The 13,775-nt window shown below is 44.5% G+C and overlaps 1 protein-coding gene across 1 annotated transcript in view; it reads left to right on the top strand.

Annotated features, from left to right (window-relative positions):
* The window catches only part of ADAMTS12 (ADAM metallopeptidase with thrombospondin type 1 motif 12), a 229,893-nt gene that overhangs the window by 78,688 nt on the left and 137,430 nt on the right, over window positions 1-13,775 (top strand). The window contains exon 3 of the mRNA XM_054986785.1: window positions 1,334-1,508. Within this exon, the coding sequence (XP_054842760.1) occupies window positions 1,334-1,508 (175 nt within the window). The remainder of the gene's footprint in view (window positions 1-1,333; window positions 1,509-13,775) is intronic.

Raw genomic sequence — 13,775 nt, 5'->3', positions numbered from 1 at the left:
ACTGTAGCACAAGTTTTCAAGAATCACCGTTCTCTTCGTCAGATGCGTGGAGGGTCTGACAAAGAGAACTGTGATTCTCGAAAGCTTATGCTACAGTAAAGGTGGTTAGTCTTAAAGGTGCTACTGGACTCTTTTCGATTTTGCTACTACAGACTAACACGGCTAACTCCTCTGGATCTATGTACCTAATAGTAAATTGCCTGGCTCCCATGTGGATCAAGAAGGCCACACACTGGGGCCACCATTAGACGCGGCAGCTCTACAGATCTGCAGAAAATAGGGCTTCGCAAATTAACTGTTTTTTTAAATTTAAAAATCTCTATAACAACAGCCTAGTTGAAAATGCTCCAGGGGGGTGGATTGTTGAGAACAGCTGAACATCCATCGAAGGGGGGAGGGAGAGAGAGAGGGGGGGGGATCAGTCTGCTGAAGTCCCTGGGAGATTAGAATCCAGGGCAGACAGATTTTAAGGGTGAGATTTCCAAATATCTTCCCCCTCCTGTGATTACTTCTGGGCTTCTACCTTGTCGCTATATCTAATGCTAAACTGGAAGGCTCTTCTTAACATGATTGCAGCTCAACAAGTCTCAGGCTGACACCTAGTCCTGGGTCTGGAAAGGTTGAGGACCACTAATAATTATATGTTACATTCCAAAGAAGATTGCCCTGAAGAAGGGAGACTTCCTGCCTCCGGATGACTCTGCCCATTGCTGCTCACCTGATTGGTGGGAGAAAAATGCTGAGGGAAAGGGAAGGCATCAGTATCATGTTGACACCATGACATCACTTCTAGCGCAATATATAAGTAACATCATCATGTTAGACAACAATCTAGCATTCATCCAAAACTCTATGATTAAACCGTAGAATTTTGGGTGAATGCTAGAGTGTCGAATCAACATCATGACATCTCTTCCATGTCACACTGTAAGTGGTGTCATGATGCCAGTGCAATGCTGAAAATAAGTCCCTGCCACCTCCAATCCCTCACTGGTTGCAAGGCATGGCTAGCAACAACTATACCCTGAAGTCATAGATCCAGAGGAGTTAGCCGTGTTAGTCTGTAGTAGCAAAATCGAAAAGAGTCCAGTAGCACCTTTAAGACTAACCAACTTTATTGAAGCATAAGCTTTCAAGAATCACTGTTCTCTTCGTCAGATGCCCTGAAGTATAACCAAATGTGAGAATTACACAATCCACAGGAGCAAGTTCTAGAAGTTTTACTAGATAACATAAACACAAACAGTTCTGTGTGTCCAAAGTATATAGTAATTATTCAGATATTATATCATCCACTGTTCCCATGTGTACCAAAACTTGTTTTTTCCCTTAGACTGGATACTTCCGTCTGCCTGATGGAGATTACTTCATTGAGCCAGTGAAGAAATATCTGTTCAAAGAAGGAACTAGTCAGCCACATATCATCTACAGGACAGACCTCATTCAGAAGGCTTTACGGAAACGGCGGGGCACCTGGGAGAAGAACAAACGAACTTGTGGAGTGAATGGTACACATTTAAATGCTTTCAGGACTGTTCTTTGTATGGCAGAAAGGCATATCAACAGAAACTTCCCTCGTGGCTCTTTCATATTGCATTAGTCACACTAAAGATGAAAGCCATTCTAAATTTAGCTTCCATTGGCGAATCCTGGGACCTGTACTCTGGTGATCTTTTAGATAGGGTAGAGCATCTGCTTTGCATGCGGGAAGTTCCAGGTTCGATCCCCAGCACCTCTCACTCAAAGAGCCAGCTTGGTATATCAGTTAAAGTATGGGATTAAAATCTGGAAGACTCAGGTTTAAATCCTGTCCACTATGGAAGATCACTGGATGGCCTTGGGCCAATCACTCTCTTTTAACCCAACCTTCCTGCAAGTGGCGATTCCCGTTCTATTTCCAGCACAGCCAAATGTATTAGTGATCTGGGTCTTCTCTTAAATTGTGGGTTTATTTTGATAATGGAATTTAACATGACTGCAGAATAAACAATAAAAAGGTTCAACCAAGTCTGAAGCATTATATGTTGTGTAGAATAGCATGGGCAGAGAACAGTCCAGGCGGATAGTTAGGTGGATAGCTATTATGTACTGAGCTTGGTGCTCATAACGATTTCAGCCCAGAGTGAATTCAGCTCAACACAACATGCTTTATTGCAAGCCAAAACACGCAGAAGACAGCAGACCGACTCAGGAGCGCAATGTGAGCTAGGGATCCCAGACCCCCGGTGGGGGTGGGGGATCTCCCACCCCACCCCCACTCCCCACCCCCCGCCCCCACTTACCTGAGCAGCAGGGGGGCACGCACCTTCCTTGTGCACTCCCCCATGGCACGGCGCGCTCCCATGCGCTGCAGCCACCGGGATCGGGCCCATTTGGGCCCAGATTGGGGCCGCTGCAGAGTGCAGGAGCACTCCTGCGCTCCACAGTGCTCAAAATGGGCTGATCCACTGCAAACTGGGTCCATTTTCAGCAGCTGCAGAGCGTAGGAGCACTCCTGTGTTCCGCAGCGCCCCAAAACAGGCCCATTTCGGTGCAGATTGGGCCCGTTTTTGAGGCGCTGTGGAGCTCAGGAACGCTCCTGTGCTCCGCAGCGCACAAAACAGGCCCGTTTCGGTGTGGATTGGGCCCGTTTTGAGGCACTGCGGAGCGTAGGAATGCTCCTGTGCTCCACAGCACCTCAAAACTGGGCCCGATCCGTGGCAGAAAGGCCTGTTTCGGGCGCGTTCTGCAGCACCCGGCCATGCGATGACGTCACTCCCGAAGTGACGTCATCGCGCCTGTGGGGGCGCGTGTGCATTCTGCATGCGCACACACCCCTCTCTCCAAAGGTAAGTGCCAGGCCCCTGTCCGTCCCCTCCGGGAGATTGAGGAGGCCTGGCAACCCTAATGTGAGCCAATATATACATTCAAAACCCGCCCTGATGATAATCAGTAACCAATAGGAACATGTACTTTAGAATACCATCATTTACATGAACTATATACAATGTATTGGACTAGCAGGCCAATGATTGGTATTTATTAGACAGGACCGATTGGCTGCTGCCCACAGAATGTAACCAATGAGATTTCAGTCATTAGGAACCTAGACATAACCTGAAGCTCAACACAGTGCATAACATTCAATACATTAGAGGCCTTGCTAAGCCCTATTTTAACCCAATACGTAACAATAGCCATCTTGGTCTGCAGGTAGAACAGCAAGATTTTGTTCAGTGGCACTTTAGAGACCAGCAAGATTTTCACAGCGTACACTTTCGAGAGTCAGAAGTCTGAAGACAGGAGCTCTGACTCTCGAACGCTTACACTCTGAAAAACCTGTTGGTCTCTAAGGCGCCACTGAATGAAGATCCTGCTGAACAGCCCAGGCATTATTCAGGCCTGTGTATCCTTTCCCGCACTTTTCAGATACTTGGGCTGCATCCACACGGCGAGGATTCTCCAATGTGCATTCATTGCGGCTGTGAATGCAGAGACATTAACATTGGTGATGGAGTATCCACACAGGAGTTTTCTGTACAATTTCCTCCATCATATACCCTTCATCATCTCCCACTGTGCTACCAGAGAGCTTTTTGAAGTGTTTAAAAAAAATCAGTAATTACTGTCGCTCTATAGCAATTATCTGTCTTTTTAAAAAAAAATACTCTCAGAACACTCTCCAGTGAGAGGCTGATGGCAACAGGAAATGGTGCCAATGTGGGCAGGAGCTTTCAAAGTTAGCAATGTTCTGTCCAGACAATGTGCTGTTGTGCTTAGACAGCAGGATCACAGTCCAGTGGCAACTTACATCTCACGTTTCACAACACCTGGAACCATAAATTCATTTTCATCACACCCAAGGAATGACACGAGCCTCGGCTTTCGCGTCATTCCTTGGGTGTGATGAAAATGAATTTATGGTTCCAGGTGTTGTGATCCTCCAGGTCCTGAAGAAGTCGTAAGACGAAATCTGCCGCTTAGCCAGCTGCAGTTAGAGCTGTTGTTATTGGAGCCCTTTTATGGAAACGTGAGATGATACCTGGAAGGAAAGGGAAAGAAAATACAAGACACAGTTATGAATACAAATTGAGTTATACTCACCATCCTATCCACCCATCGAACATTTGCCCTGTTCCTGGAACAATCGGAGTGGGGCAGTGAGTCCCCTGCTTGGACTGACTTAAAGGATTTTGGACATATTAGGAATGTTATAATGAATGTATGAATACACTTTTGCACATTGTATTAATGTTGGAAACATTACATTGCTATTGTCCTGTAATATAGATATATTTTCTCATTCCTCGGGTGGTTTTCCACTTTTTTTGCTACATTAGCCACAACTTGTGGCATCTGAATCAAGTGATTTAACAAGAGAGAGGTTGTTTCCAAACCAGGATTCTAAACCATGCTTTAATCCTGGATTATAGAACAACCTGCAACTGGATGAACAAGGTTTGAGTCCAGTAGCACCTTGAAGACGAACAAGATTTTCCAGGATATAAGCTTTCGAGAGTCAAACTCTCTTCATCAGATATAATAATAATCATAACTGCACTTATATATCTGATTCAGAATCTTCTTTTGACAAGGCTGAGCAAGTGTTCATTCAGTAAGTATTTCACATTATCTCAGAAGTACTTCTGCCAGCACCACCACAACAGGAATGTGGATTGCACTTCTGTGGGAAGGTTGCAAATTTCAGGAGATACTTTCTGAAGCTATATGACGGATATGGGAAGGCAGTGGTAAAATTATCATTATTATCATCTACCTGGGTGGTAGAGATAATTAACTTACCTGCCCATATCTTTTGTTTGAAATACATAGATTTTGGATCTTTTCCCAACTGGAATTCCATAGACTGGTGCAGGCACCTGTTTAGGCATGTAGCTGAGCCTGAACTCCCAAGTGGGAAGCCCAACCAGGACTGGAAGTGCTATTGGAAACATTCCTACAGTGTTCTGTTGTGTATCCAAGATAGTGCTGCCCACATAAGAAACATAAAAGGAAGTGTTCTAGGGGGCAGCATGAATGTTCCCACTCTACTCTGACTGTGAAGCAGCAACAAATACAGAGAGTAAGGATGGCTGGAACATTCAAGTGACTCCCTAGAACATGATCTTAGGGCCAAGCTACAAGTGACGAATGACACTTGAACGGCAAGTGAACAGGAGTGCAAGTGAACAGGGAGGAATACGTGTGAGTCTGTTCACTTGCCATTCAAGTGTCATTTGTCACTCGTAGCTTGACTCTTAGAATCCAAGACTGCATGGTGTATCTGGGGGGGATTTGGAGCTCTGCCCTGGCAGAAGTACATTACGGGATACCAAATATCCCATCTATATTTTTCTTCCAAAATCATTTGTGTGGACCCTCAAATCCATGCTCACATTCAACACAGTAAGGAATTTGGCACCTCCCTATAAACCTTAACTGACCAGAAAAATTGGAAGGATGGAAACCCTCTTTTTATCGAATGCAGAGGGGTAAAAATAGTGTAATGGTTGGATATTGTCTCATCTAGGACCCTCAATGCCCTTTGAATGACTACGTTGTTCAGCACTCTGGATATTTTCTCAGTAATTTGAATGTTTTGTTCCCCATTGATGTCATTTATTCAAATATAATGACTCTATTATTGAACAAGTACAAGGCTTCTGTCACCCTAGTATGCAAAAATGAATAATTTGTGAATACTGTTATAAAAGAAGTAATGAACATCTTTTGAGGAGCATTCTTGTGGGTTAATTGGGCTGAATCATATTGATAAAGTCCAAACCTGCCTTCCTACCAATCGCAAATTTAGAAAATGGTTCTCTACAAAACCCAATTATGAATCAGTCGGTATAATCTAGGAACAAAAATGTCCCTTGCGCATGCTGGACGTGGAAAGTGACACAAGTCTAGACTTTGTGGCTCACTCAGTAATGTGTTCTGTAACTTGACCTGTTTCACAATTCGTTTTTTAATAAGGACGGGGGAAGGAATATTTCGCCAACTCAGCAAAGGTTATTTTATTCATGACAGAAAAGCTTAGAGGCGTTCATATTAATGGTGAGCTGAGTTAAAAATGAAAATTGCTAATCTCAGGTTTATTGAATGTCACTAATAATATGTGGAGAAGTCTGGTACATGAGTGAATTCAAAAGGTTTAAAATTATCCACTTACCATGTTCTATCTTCATCAGTTCGATTGCATCAGCAATCTTTCATCCTTCTCTTTCTCCCTCTCTAAGAAAATGCTCAATGTACCTATCAGAAACAAAGCTGACCCTATCTGCTCTTTGATACTGCATTTGCATTTCCCCAAAGTTGGTCAAAAACAGTTTTAAATACTTTCATATCTTTTGTTCTCCGTTGGCGAACTTGTGACATAGAATTTACAATAATAGCCGTTTCCATGATGTCACATTTTTGAACGCTGTAATCTAACGGCTCCAGTTGCTTATCAAGCTCAGCCAACAGAAGATACTTTTCTGATTTATTGGGAAAGCCATGCCATCAAACAGAATAACTGATGGCAATAGATTGTACTCAAAAATATCCTCCATACTTTCTCCCTTTCTTTTAGCTATATGTACACGTCTGTTGGCTCACCATCTCATAGTTTCAGGTGGGTAGCCATGTTTGTCTAGCAGAAGAACAAGATTTGGGGCCAGTAGTCACACATCAGCTGAAGGGAATGACTTCTTTTTAAAAAGAGAGAGCTCAGACAAGCTCAGAATGGCATCCTGAGGGGAGAGAGTGCTCCTGCCTTCCCCCAAGCCATTTTCCTGCGTAAAAACAGCAGGAGGGGGGCGGGATTTGCTGACTTTGTGCCAGTGGACTAAAATTGGATTGAACTTGCATTCTAGTATAAAGAAGACTGGGTTCAAGAAAGGCATATTTTTTTCCAGGGAGGTGAGCATTTATATGTCAAGAATAAAGGCAGAGATGCCACAGTCCTCTCTCCTCTCCCTGGTCCATCATCCTTTCTTTTCAATATTCCTCATTGTTTTCCCTCTCTCGCTTCTCCATTGCCCTCTGAACTTGATGTGGTCCAGTAGCTTTAAATTGGTGAACTGCGATGCTAGGATATCGATACATCTGCATGAGTGTTTGCCAGACTTCTGATAGCTGAAGGATGTTATTGTTCTGAGTTAAAAATTGAGAGCTAGTGTGGTGTAGGGGCTAGTGTGTGGGGCTAGGAACTGCCACTGCAACCCATGAACTGAATTACCCCTTCTAAGCCTGTTAACTGATGGACTTAGAAAGATTTAATTCTGCACTGTTATAGAAAGGGCTTCAAATTATCTCAACTCTGCTCTGAAGCTCTTGTTAACCCTGGGGCAGTAACTCTTTCACCCTTGGCCCCTTATGGCAGCTTCGCTCATCTGGACAAGGCTTTCTGAAGATACCACCCTTCAGTTGGGCAAAATCAACAGCTGCCCACGCACTGCTTTCTCTGTGGTGGCCCCCACCTTATGGAATGGCCTGCCTGAGGAGGTCAGGAAAGATCTCGCTCTCATGATGACTTTCTGCAGTGGTGCAAAACTGAGTTATTCAGGACGGAGCACCTTCCATCCAGATTACTGGACTGTGTCATAAGAAATAGCACAGACAGATGCCTTGGTAGGGACAAGGACTAAACTTTATGCTATCAGGTACCGTCTGCTGATATAGATATGTGCCTACTAGGGAATTTCCACACTGCTAACATGTCATGGAAATTAGTTATGCTTTATTTCAGAAAGATACCATCTCTGAGTTTGGCTTTATGCTTGTTTTAAAAAATTTTGCTACCATTCCCTATTGTATGTTTCCCTGAATATCCTAACTGTTGTTCATTGTTGTACTTTGCTCAGTGAATGTCCTAGCTGTTAGATTATATTGTAATCCACCTTGGATCTCAATGAGAAAGGCAGACTATAAATCATCATCAACAACAACAACCTTACAGGGTTGTTGGGAGGATAAAAGAGAGGGGACCAAGTACATTGCATGGAGCTCCATGGACGATAAAAAATTAGATGGGGGTGGAATTAATACTACTCTTATGTGGTCTAAAACTCTTCATACCAGTTGATCAAAGACCAGGCCTCGTTCATGCAGAACAAAATGATAATAATTTTATCCGTTGAGACTCTCCAGTTCCTTTATGTCAGATTCCTTCTGAATTTAGTCATGGATAGAATTTGCCAGCACCAGCTGTTTCTTTCTAATTGCCTGTGGAAATGGAAGTTCTGAGCTCACCAACAGCAGTTTTGCTGGGCTTGTATTTTTTAAAAAATTATGATTGCCAAGATAAATGTTTAAGATTGCACTCCCTCTATCCCACAGCAATTCCCATGAAAGTTGCTTGTGTAATGCATCTATGCCACAGGCTTGGGGTCAGGTACTGGAGCACATCAATACCACTGGTTCCCAAACTCCAAATTTCTGTTTGGAGTTAAAAAATTGGAGGAATAGGTCAGTCGTGCATCTCAAATATATCCACAAATTATGGAGTACACAGGTTGGATTTGGGGTCCCCACCATAACAGGCAGTCCTGAGTTGAAAGTTTCTCCTCAGTTCTCACATGCAGGATGCCCCATTGGGATGGGATTACACAGTCTGCTGGGGCAGTCTTAGACACTCTGGCAAAAGTCCAGGTTGTGGCTTCAGAATCACTGCGGTCACCCATCCTGCAGCACCTACCCCAGGCTCAAGCAAGGGGCAGTCTTTATCCCATGCAAGGTGGGTGGGTATGGCAGCTCCCAAGCTGCCTGCTGCCTTCATCCTGATGGGGGTGGGCATGTGTGCACACTACAGTCACTGAGCCAGCCAACTGCTGCCACTTCAGCCTCAGGGGAGCAGGGGTGGGCACACGGTAGCCACTGAGCCAGTCAGCTGCTGCCGCCCAAACCTCAGAAAAGGCTGGTGAGTATGTGGAGTGGGTGCCAAGCCAGCCAGCTGCTCCCTGAATCCCCAAGAGGTTGGGTAGGGGCTGCTACTGCTGGCTCGACCTCTTCTTTCCGTCTCCATTGAGGGGGAGTGGAGCTTTGGGAGGTCAGAGGCCCCGTCAGTTCAGGGCCTAGGGCAGCTACCCTGGTTAAGATCACCCCGTACAAGTAGAAAAGGGGCTTCAGACTTCTCCTTTTGCACTTTTTTCCTGATCCGAAGCATCAAATAAGTGCTATTTGGCCCAGGAAAGCCACATGTTCTTGGGACACACATGGGATTCTTCAACAGGCCAAAAAGTGCCACCCAGACTGTTCAGGTTGGGGAAATGGCCTGGAAGAAACTGAAGTCCCTTCTTTGTGAGTACTGAAATTGAGAACTAGGAACCTAGTCTGATAATTACATAGGCAGGGACTCCAGACCCAGCCTATGTATTCCGTAATGTGTGAATTGGACAGTGAGGGAACCAACCTCCTGTTGCTCTCACATGAGTCACTATTCTGGGCCTCTCACTTGACGGAAAGAAAGTGAGTCCAGAGCAGCAGCTCGTATCCAGATACAACAGGCAGCTTCTTAATAGTAAATAATTCTATTAATAATAATAATATTTAATTTATATACCACCCTTCAGGACAACTTAACACCCACTCAAGAGTGGTTTACAAAGTATGTTATTATTATCACCACAACAAACACCCTGTGAGGTGGGTGCAGCTGACAGAGCTCTGAGAAAGCTGTGACTGACTGTTCTGGCACAGTCCCCCAGTCCAGTCTAAGGGTCAGTGTTCCAGAGAAGCCACAAGTCAGGTCCAATTCAAGGGTCAGAGTACCAGAGTTTGCACAATAGCCAGACAAGTGAAGCAGCCATAAAGTGTACTAGTTACTTCCACAAACTGCTGCTCCTTCCAGCTGTTTTTATGGCAAAGTCTTAATGAACTAAACTGTCAGCCACTTACTAGGCAGACATCCTGACCTCACTCATTCATCCTGGTCATGTGACAGTTGCCGCTGACTCATGACGAGTCATGCACTCCTCCTGCATTCTTGCAGCTCCACCCATCTCTGACAGCGCCTGCGCTGCAAGGGTGTTGATAAAGAGGGAGAGAAGGAGTGACCTTCTGCAGCTGAGTCTGTTACAGCTGAAGGCTCTGCTGATTGATTAGCTGACAATTGCTGTTCATTAGACTCAAGGTCAGCTGCAGCTGGGTCAGCGTGGGGGGTGAACTGCAGGCAGCTCTTCGTCTGATAACTCTTCACTGAGCACAGGGCAAAGCTGACTCACCCAAGGTCACCCAGCTGCCTTCAGGCGGAGGAGTAGGGGAATCAAACCCAGTTCTCAAGATTAGAGTCCCGCTGATCTTAACCATTACACCAAACTGACTCTTCTGAAAGTGGTTAATTCTCTGCACTGGGAATGTTCAATGGTGCAATCCTATGTAAAGTTGCACTCTTTTAAGTCCACTGGGCTTGAAAGGGAATAACTCTGTTTAGGATCGCACAGCCAATTAGCAGCTTAATTAATTATTCCAATCATGTCTGATGTACAGATATGCCTGAATCATATGCACACACTGGAACCCAATTGGAAGGAGGCAAGAATTGCTGGATCATTTTTACCTGTTTTATGCCTCTTTATTTCATTTTTCTTGTCTTCTACATTTTAAATTGATCGCTACGTATCTTGTACTCTTGTTTTTATAAGTTTCTTTTCAGAATGTTTTGATTGTTTGGTGTTGAATGGGGATTTTTTAAAAAAAGAACCTTTTGATGCTTTTTAATAAAAAAAAATTAATCTTGCAAGCCGCCCTGCAAATCTATTTAGCTGACAGACGGGGGTCGAAATGTTTTTAAATAAATAAATGAATCATGCTACAGTAGTGAGACTTACATCACAGCTGGCACTGACACCACCTCTCTGGCTGGGCTTAGAAGAGCTGTTAATTGTTTCGTTAGCATATAATCCACTGCATATTAACGGTTCCGTTAAGGTGCACTGTTTGGGAGTTCCTGGTCTAAACAAGCTGGGGACCTGTGCGGAATAGCAAAGGGGAGGAACAATTTGGACACCCACCCACCCCCCATGCTCTCATCTAGGGTTCTCTTTAAGTTTTCAGGGGCTTAAGCAGATTGATTTTCCCTTCCCCTCTCTTTTCCTTTAACTGCTTGCAATACCACAGGCAATTACAGCCACATTGCAGCTGAGAGTTTCTGGTGGGAAGTCCATTGAAAAGTGCTTGGGAGGTCGGATCAGGATCACAACATGGAGGGGGGGGAGGGCTCCTGTTGCTGCATCATGGTACCAATTGGGCATTGTGGCACTTTTAAATGGTATTCCCACTCACAGCTGCAATGTGGCTGTGGGTTGCTGTGGTGTACATTGTAATGTGTATGTTCAGTCATTTGGCTGGGTTTTTGGGGGGGCGGGGTGTAGTTCTTTATCTTTTGTATGCAGAAACCACTACCTTTTTTGTAGAGGCAAAATTATGACATGATGTTGCCCTGCCTAAATGATGGCTGCTTCCACCTGGAAATGATTCTCCATGTAACTCTTGCTGCTGAGAATACAGAGGCATACATGGTGGCGATGGGTCACCCCCACACAAATTTTCTCTGTCTTTCCTTGTCTCCATCTTCTGTGACTGCCATTCCTTCCCCTACCACCAGTGGGCTTTTTCAGGCTTAAAAAAAATCTGTAATAGCTATGTTGCTATTATAGAAATGGCAGCCTGTATCTTTTGCCTTCTAATTCTGCAATCAAAAGGGCTAGAGGCTTACTTGAAAAAAAGAAAGAAAGCTAGAACTTTGTAATTGTTGCAGTTGACCATTATAATGTTATTATAGCTAAGATGGTGTGTGTGTGTGTGTAGGGGGGTGTCTAATACAAGGAGTTGGGACTGAGGTTAGGAAAATGGCATCTATGTGGGTGGAACATGAAAAAATCCAAAGCTTCCAGTATTCGATGGTACTTTAAAACAGATTGTATCATACCAGGTTTGGGAAGATCGCAACAAAGAGGGGGACAACATGGGAATCCTTAATGTTTTGTGATTGTGCCCTGACCTGGATAGCCCAGATGAGCCTGATCTCATCAGATCTCTGAAGATAAGCACGGTTGGCCTTGGTTAGTAATTGGATGGGAAACCTCCAATGAAGACCAGGGTTACAGAGGCAGGCAATGGCAAACCATCTCTGTTAGTCTCTTGCCAGGAAAACCCCACTAGAGGTCGCCAAAATTTCGTATTTCTCCCCCAGCTCCACTCTTCACAGTTAAAAAAAAAGTAAAGTGGTCAGGACATGCTGAAAGGAAACCTGATTTCTGTGCTTCAGAAAATTAATTAGCATTCATTCTAAAATACCCTCCACTCTCCAGCATCGTTTCATTGTGAGGCAAAAGGCAATCTTCTCTTGAAATTAAGAAGGTGATCGTATGATGGAAATGAGACGCTTAGGCATTTAGAATACATTTTCCTTTCCTCGGGGCTGTTTCTTTAATAAGATGACCCACTTTGATTAGCTAAATGAAAAGCCCTGTCACCCTCTGTTAGGACGAGTGTATTGTGGTCCCTACAAGTTGAGTTGATACTTTACTACACAGGGACTGTTTTTGCTGTAGAAAATGACAGAAGGGAAAAATGAAATGACTTTAATTATTCATCCTGTTGAACATTTATCTTTTCTGATCATTTTTGCCTGTGTGTGTGAAAGACAGAAATATAGCAAAGAATGTTTTTGTTCATAGGAGCTGCAACTGGATTTTTTTCTCCGTGTTTACAGACTTCATACACTTGAGACAGCCAGATGAGGTAGAGATGCTGCTTTATATTCCAAAGGCAGGAAAGTTGCCCCATTCTGTCTATAATATTACAAGGTATTTCAAAGACATTGCAGCTCGAGGGCCTGATGCAAACAGACAATAAATACTCTTTACACTCAGACCCAGCCCTGTGGTGACTCTAATGTAAGCAGTTGGCCCGGCCTCCACCATCTTTAATAGCCATTTTAACATGGCTACTTGTGTGATATTAAAAATCACCAGGCCTCTGGATTTAAAATGGCAGCTTGAAATGCAACCAGAGTCCTCCAGCTAACAGTTGCTGAGTCCTGCCTGGGAGATCCATGCAGAGTGATTAGAGCTGATTGGATTTGTAGTATCTCCAGCCCTAAGGAATCCAGTGCAACAAAGGTCTCACAGAGTCATCCCAACTTAACTCATGCCTTTCCCTCCTTCCGTGATGAGATCTCCTGACCTTGACTGAGGAGCTAATCAAATGACATTCATAAGTTTATACAGTTGTTCCTAGGAAGGTACACTCCCCCACCTAAATCCATCAACTTAACTTCAGTGGATTTCACTAACAAACTATCCCTACAGCGCTAGAACATGCCCCGACAACTACCAATCTAGGTAATCAAACCCTTTGTCAAACCCAGGAACTGACCATTGGCGTTTTTGTTCTAACAGCTAGGTGGGTTCTCCCACCTCAGGGCATGTTTTACCTATAAAGGTAGGGCCCTGGCCCCATTCAAATTGTACATGCTTACCGGATCCAAAGCACTGTTCCCTTGAGGTTTGCCCTAAGCCTCTTGCTCTCCTGGCCGAGAACGCTGGACGTTTGAAGCTAGGTTTGACCCTGTGTTACATCTTCGGACAGATAAGCCTCCCCCCATGCCGCCCCTTCAACCACCCACTCCCACCTCACTCTTCCCAGGGTAAGGCAGGACTTGCCTCCCCAGAGGTTGGGCATGGTGTGGGGGGAAGCAGACTCATTCCCGCCTCTGGCTCTGCTGAGATGCGCCAAGTTGAGGCTTGGCGTGCTTTCTGGGGGGCTGCGAAATTCTCTCTTGTGTGGAAATTCTCTCTTGTGTGGGG

Source organism: Eublepharis macularius, chromosome 8 (genome assembly GCF_028583425.1).
Source record: "Eublepharis macularius isolate TG4126 chromosome 8, MPM_Emac_v1.0, whole genome shotgun sequence".
Taxonomy (NCBI): domain Eukaryota; kingdom Metazoa; phylum Chordata; class Lepidosauria; order Squamata; family Eublepharidae; genus Eublepharis; species Eublepharis macularius.
Note: the sequence above shows the minus strand (reverse complement) of the source record. Positions and strands in the feature narration are given on the sequence as shown.